This window comes from Mastomys coucha, unplaced genomic scaffold (genome assembly GCF_008632895.1).
Source record: "Mastomys coucha isolate ucsf_1 unplaced genomic scaffold, UCSF_Mcou_1 pScaffold18, whole genome shotgun sequence".
NCBI lineage: Eukaryota > Metazoa > Chordata > Mammalia > Rodentia > Muridae > Mastomys > Mastomys coucha.
In genome coordinates, this window is record NW_022196900.1 from 82,906,925 (window position 1) to 82,914,008 (window position 7,084).

The window sequence follows — 7,084 nt, forward strand, 5'->3', positions numbered from 1 at the left end:
TTAACTCTATAGGTTAGGATTACTCCAGGGACGAACTGATGGAGAAAGCCCTAATGGGGTCTCAGACTCCCTCAGCAAAAATTCAGGTGTGGGACACGCCCAGATACCTGGGAACTTCTTCCCAGTTCACTTCCTGCATTGAACTGTCTCTCCTCTCATTGCATACGGTACGACCCATCGAACTAAGACAAAAATCAAACGTCTAAGAACACCATTCGCAAGATACCTTCTTTCCAAGCCATAGCGCCGGACCTCATTGCACCCAAGAACCCCTAGCCACCCCAGAGCCACTCCTAGATCTGCTTGACAAGAGCAGCCGCAACCCGCCAAACCAACGCAAATTACGTTTGCCGGCCCGGCAGGAGGCGCTTCCTGATTGGCAGAGCGGTAGGGGTGGGGCCTCGAAGGGAAATCTTCCCTCGGATTGGTGCAAACCGACGAGGTTGAATGCTGTACCGCGTCTGGGCGCGAAAGCTGGAACTTCGCTGCGGAGCTGGAGACGGCGGGAGCTGTAGCCGACAAGTCGAGGTTACTGGGGACACGTTCTCCTGGAGCCACGCGGCAGGGAGGCCGGAATCATGACCGGCCAGGTGGGTTCTGAGGTGAGTTTAGGCTCCGGTCCCCGTCCTTGGAGGCCTCTCGCTGAGGGCCGGGTGGGACAGGCGACCCAGTAGGGCCGGAGCGCCGAGCCGGGAGGACTACAATTCCCGGCGTACACCGCGCCGAGACCACTGGACTAGGTCCCGGTGCCTCTCCAGGGTCTCCATCTGGCTTCCCGCGCTCGGTCCCCACTGCTTCTGGGTCGGCGGCGCGCGCTGCTGTCTGCCCAGCCGGGTCCTCAGCTTGTCACTGCAGCCCGCCTTGCTCTTTGGCGCGTTTCCTGCCACGCAAGCTCCTTTTACAGCAGCACCAGAAAAAACAAAAAGGGAAGAGGCCTTGGCCAGCCTGCCCTGGAGGTTGAGGGGTGGGATTCTATATAAGCCCAGAGTGAGGGTTATACGCAGTTGGAACTCTGGTTCTGGAAGGTACTTCTGAGGGTGTCGCGCGTGGGCCCACTGTCTTTGCTCACAGTGCTTCATTGGCCCGGGTCGCGGCGTTGTTCTAGTAGCTGACTGCTCACTAGTGGAATTTGGCCATAGAAAACTTTTTTCCGGGATCTGTGTTCTTTTCTGGAGCCAGGACTAGGACCAGATAGTTGCATTGGGTACAGATTTAATGGGGTACCAGAAAACCTAATCACCAAAGGAAAGCCTTATTTTGACATGAAGTCTTCATGATCAGATACTGAACAAAATATCAGACTTAGAAATCAGGATCTCATCGTGCACCAGCCTGTCTTTTCGCCTCACACGGATTAAAAAAACAAAAGGCCTTAATCTCAGTAACATTATTTACAAAAGGTGGCTGGCTTCATAAGCCACACTTTTGCTGACTCTTACTAAAAAGAGAGACAGAGACAGAGAGAGACAGACAGAAAGACAGAGAGACAGGAGGGTCCCAGGGAGACAGGGAGGCAAAGTTAGAAGAATGGTATGTGAGCACAATTACTGCATGATTGTGTGTTTGTGTGTGTGTAACTATCACAGTGGGACCTGTGGCGTGGCTCATAAATAAAGACACTTGTGAAGCCTGGCAACTTGACTTCTATCCCCAGGACCCACCTAGTAGGAGAGATTAGACTTCAGTAGGTTGTCCTCTGGCACATCACTCCCTCTCCATACGTGCCTATACACACACACACACACATGCATACACACACACTCACACACGCACAAAATAAATTAAATTATTATTTTACATAAGTACATTGTAGCTGTCTTCAGATGTACCAGAAGAGGGCATCAAATCTCATTATGGGTGGTTGTGAGCCACCATGTGGTTGCTGGGATTTGAACTCAGGATCTTTGGAAGAGCAGTCAGTTATCTTACCCGCTGAACCATCTCACCAGCTTGAAGATGCATTTTTTTTTTTTTTCAAGACAGGGTTTCTCTGTGTAGCCCTGGATGTCCTGGAACTCACTCTGTAGACCAGGCTGGCCTCGAACTCAGAAATCTGCCTACCCCTGCCTCCCAAGTGCTGGGATTAAAGGGTTGCGCCACCACTACCCAGCCTGAAGATGCAATTTTTAAAAATTAAAAAAGGGGCTAGGATGATAACTCATCAGATAAGAGCACTTCCTGTTCTTCCAGAGGACTTGGATTTGGTTCCAGTCATCTACGTGGTGGCTCACACCCATCTGTAATTCCAGCTCCAGGGAATCCAATGTCCCCTAACCTTCATGGGTATCAGATATGCTTTGTGGACCCATGAGTACTCAGCTCAGTCTCCTCCTTGTTAATGCTAAGTTTATGCTCATCTTCTAGGTTAACCTGGAAGTCAATGATCTAAAACTCCTTTCACAAGAAGAAGCAAACAGTCCCGTAGACAGTGGACAGGGCAGCTTTGAAACGCTTGAGCCCGTGAGTGAAAGAGGTTTGTAATATACGTTATGTTAATTTTACGAACAGAGACTGGGGTCCTGGGTTGTGAGTGATTTCAATTAATCTCACTATTTCCCTGACTTATCAAATTGTTAGTACCCCACCTTTATTACTTATTTTCTGTATAACAAATTTAAAAAAAAAACAGTGCTTACATATATTTTTAAAGAACATCCATTCCTGTTATATAACAGGAATAAATAATATGTTATTTTTTAGATAAAAATAGATAAAATGTCTAATAGTTACTTCATTGCCTGGCTGAGTGCATTCATTATTATAGAACAGGATTTCTAACACCTGCCAGGATGATTAGAACAACTTTACACATTATAAATGTATATAATTACAATTCTTAGCAAGAGAGGTTTTGCCACAGAAATGTTTTTTTAAATATATTATTAGAGATGCTTTGCTACAGTGAGTTCTTAATGGTAGTTGTGTAATCCCACAAGGTGATATATCACATGTGTAATTACATATATTTTTAAGTATAGGAAGAAGGACAAAGGATTGGGTGGTTGGGTACCTTCTTTTAAAAAAACCACCGTTTCCTCCAGATTCTGACGAAGAGATATTTGTGAGTAAGAAGCCAAAGAGCAGGAAAGTGTTCCAAGACAGTGATTCTGAGTCTGAGGACAGAGACGATGCCCCGGAGAAACCCGCCTACGACAGCGCGGAGGAGAACAAGGAGAACTCGCACTCAGGAAAGACCCAGAAGAGCAGAAGCATTTCCAGAGCTCTGGCTCACAGCGACGAGAGGAACATGGAGGGGACTGTGTGTCGGGAGAGTCCTGAGACTCCAGAGACCCCTTCCCTGGAGCCGAGCCCCCAGACAGGAGATTCCGTGGACACCACCGACAGAACGCTCTCCAGAACACTCCACAGAGAAGGAGCTGAAGGGAAAGCAAAATCCAAGAGAAGACTGGAGAAAGAGGAGAGAACAATGGAGAAAATCAGGAGACTGAAAAAGAGGGAAGCAAGATGTGAGGTATGCTGAAATTTTCTGACCTTTGTCATTTTCTTTGTAACTGTTGTTGTTATTTTTGATCAGGGTCTCACCATGGAGCCTTCGCTGTCCTGGAACCCACTCTGTAGACCAGGCTGGCCTCAAACTCACAGAGATCCGCCTGCCTCTGCCTTCCAAGTGCTGAGATTAAAAGCATTGCACCACCACTGCCCGGCTATTTCTTTTTTCTCTTTTTCTTTTCTTTTTTCTTTTTGGTTTCTCCGTGTAGCCCTGGCTGTCCTGGAACTCACTCTGTAGACCAGACTGGCCTCAAACTCAGAAATCCGCCTGCCTCTGCCTCCCAAGTGCTGGGATTAAAGGCGTGTGCCACCACCACCTGGCTTTTTTTTTTTTTTTTTTTTTTTTTTTTTTTTTTTTTTTTGTGTATGTGTTTATGCCTGTGCACCATGTGGATGGTGGAGGTCAGAGGTGTCAGATCCTCTGGAACTAGAATTGCAGGCAGTTGGGAGCCACCAAGTAAGGGTGCTGGAAACTGAACCCAGATTCTCTGAAACAGCCCAAGATCAACTTTTTAATTCCACGTGTGAGACCATATGATGTGTCTCTTTCTAGCTTGACATAGTGTCCTCTAGTTCTATCAACATGTCTGCAAACGACCCAATTTCATTTTTTTTTTAAATGGATGTACCCTTGAGTAGGGATGAATATTTTATGTATCTACTTGTTGAAGTACATTCTGAAAAATAGTTAGGCTTTATTGTTCAGATAGGTTGATATTTTAGAAACATAGGTTTTAATTTCTGATAATTGTTTCTGCACACAAAATATAGCCTTAAATTGACTGCATAAAGAGTGATGGTTATGTAATTTGCAATTATTGATCCTCTTTGCCGTTGTAGATGCTTTAAGGATATTTCCAAATAAGTGGAACATATTTGGAAGGAAATAAGGGGTACAGGTTTCCTGGTGTGTCCTTACAGTAATTCTTCATTACTGTTCCTTGGATGCAGTTGACTTTTGAGGGGAGAATTTTTAAAAACACATGTATCAATCAAAAGTTCATTTGTTAACTAGAAAAATTATCCTCAAATTTTATTTTATTTTATTTTTTAAAAGTTTATTTATTTTATGAGTACACTGTAGCTGTCTTCAGACACACCAGGAGAGGGCATCAGATCCCATTACAGATGTTTGTGAGCCACCATGTGGTTGCTGGGAATTGAACTCAGGACTCCTGGAAAAGCAGTCAGTGCTCTTAACCATCTCTCTAGCCCATTTTCAAATTTTATAAATTAGTTGCTCCATAAGTAATTGACTTTTCAAGTCATATTTACTGTTTGCTACGTAAATATTGGGTAGTTATATAAAAATCACAGCTTGGGTTTCAAAGGCTAAGTGTGAGTTAGGAGCCAGTGAGAATGTTCCAGATGTGAGACAGCTGTGTGTGAATGAAAGGTGGACTTTTTGCTCTCTGCTTCAAATTACCATATGGTATTGTGAGATGCTTGGCTTTGAAATGATTCCATTGTGCATTTTCTTTATTGTCTAGGAAGGAGATGCAGACCGGCCGCTTAATGACAGTGGCTGTCTCCTTGAAGATAGTGATCTTTTTGAAACAGGTTTGGAGGAAGAAAATGACTCTCCACTGGAAGATGAAGAGTCCTTAGAGTCAATAAGGACGGCTGTAAAAAACAAGGTGAAGAATCGCAAGGCAAGTCTAAAGCCAGCAGCCCACTGCTTCAGTCTTTGTTTCATTGTGCATTTATTGTTGCAGTTTGTAGTTTTTTGGTTTTGTTTTGTTTTGTTTTGTTTTGTTTTGTTTTGGTTTTTGGTTTTTTGAGACAGGGTTTCTCTGTATAGCCCTGGCTGTCCGTAGACCAGGCTGGCCTCGAACTCAGAACTGCTTGCCTCTGCCTCCCAAGTGCTGGGATTAAAGGCGTGTGCCACCACTGCCCAGTGCAGTTTCTAGTTTTTAAACTTAATTTTTTTTTTAAATTGTATGTATGCACAAATGCATGAATTTTTTAACCCATGAGTTATTGGATGACTCATGATTTCCTGAGACACTTTTTTTTAAAAGATTTATTTTATTTATTTTATGTGAATGAGTACACTGTAGCTGTACAGATGGCCATGAGCCATCATGTGTGTGGCTGCTGGGAATTGAACTCAGGACCTCTGCCAGCCCCGCTCGTTCCGGTGTAATTCACTGTAGCTGTCTTCAGACGCACCAGAAGAGGGCGTCAGGTCTCATTAGGGGTGGTTGTGAGCCACCATGTGGTTGCTGGGATCAGAACTCAGGACCTTCGGAAGAGCAGTCAGTGCTCTTACCCTCTGAGCCGTCTCGCCAGCCCCAAACTTAATTTTTAAAATATTTATTTTTATGTATGTGGGTGTTTTGCTTGCATGTAATGTGCACCATAGGTACATACAGTGCCCACGGAGGCCAGAAGAAGGCATTAGATTCCTTGGAACAGGAATTACAGATGGTTGTAAGCTGTCTTGTGGGTGCTGGGAACGAACCTTGGTCCTTTGTACTTGGTTCTGTGGGTAAAATGGTTTGCTGTGCAAGCCTGAGGACCAAAGTTCAATTCTTCAGAGCCCAGATCACAAAGCCCTGTGTGGTCAGGAGCTGTAGTCCAGGACTGGGTTGCTGGTACTTGGTGATCAGCCTAGATCAGTGAAGAGACCCTGTCTCAAGGGAGTGGAGGAGTGGGGAAGGGTAAGAGAGTAAGACAGCTACTGCTGTGTGTGGGTGTGGGGCTGAGGACCATGGTGGCGGCAGCTGGCATGGGGCTGAGTGACAGGCCAGCGGGCATGGCTGCCGCTAGGGGAGATCGAGGTTGTGGAGGCCAAAAGACCGAGGTGCTCTGGGCTGCTGACGCCCGTGGTGGTGATCCCAACTCGTTGGCCCTGAGCTTTGTGTATTGCCTCAAAGGCCGTAGTGAGGCAAAGCTGCCAACTGTGTGCCTGGGCTGCGTGGCTGACGTCTGCAGGTACTGTCATGAGAGTACCTAGGGAGCTCCTGGAAGACCTGTTCCCAGGACCTGTGACCCTGGTGATGGAATGCTCAGAGGAGCTCAACAAAGACCTGAACCCCTTTACTCCTCTTGTTGGCATCCGGATTCCTGACCGTGCCTTCATGCTGGACTTGGCTTAGATGTTTGGGGGACCACTTGCTCTCACTAGGGCCAACCTCAGCTCCCAGGCCAGTTCTCTGGGTGTTGAGGAGTTCCAAGACCTCTGGCCTCATTTGCCCCTTGTCATTGATGGGGGTGCCAACTGGGGATAGACAGAGCCCTGAGTGTTGCCTTGGCTCTACTGTGGTTGACCTACCTGTCCCTGGAAAGTTGGGCATTATTCATCCACGCTGTGGCCTGGAAAATACTACAGCCATCCTCCAGCAGAATATGAGCTGCTCCCTTCACGGGGGTCCTGTTCATGAAACTTGGGAGGACTCAAGGACCATGCAGGATACTATGTCTGCTCCTAGTTGACAAAGCCTCATTGGCTGAGGTCCTGGAGCTATGTCTGTAGCCTAGCTTTTTAGGCAGCATCCTTGGCTCTGAGTCTTGTAGGCCAGCCAGAAGCTGCAGGGTGAGCCTTGCACCCAGGGGAAGGATATATCTGTAG

The 7,084-nt window shown here is 46.4% G+C and overlaps 1 protein-coding gene and 1 pseudogene across 3 annotated transcripts in view; both read left to right on the forward strand.

The window, feature by feature from the left end:
• The first annotated feature begins 434 nt into the window (after positions 1–434).
• The window catches only part of Clspn (claspin), a 37,762-nt gene continuing 31,112 nt past the window's right edge, over positions 435–7,084 (forward strand). Inside the window, exons 1-4 of one of the 3 annotated variants that reach the window (XM_031378667.1) lie at positions 435–602; positions 2,365–2,473; positions 3,042–3,472; positions 5,001–5,162. In XM_031378667.1, the coding sequence (XP_031234527.1) occupies positions 579–602; positions 2,365–2,473; positions 3,042–3,472; positions 5,001–5,162 (726 nt within the window). In that variant the 5' untranslated portion in view covers positions 435–578. The remainder of the gene's footprint in view (positions 603–2,364; positions 2,474–3,041; positions 3,473–5,000; positions 5,163–7,084) is intronic. The other 2 variants (XM_031378669.1, XM_031378668.1) reach the window with 2 other exon arrangements.
• LOC116096645 lies at positions 6,260–7,078 on the forward strand (annotated as a pseudogene).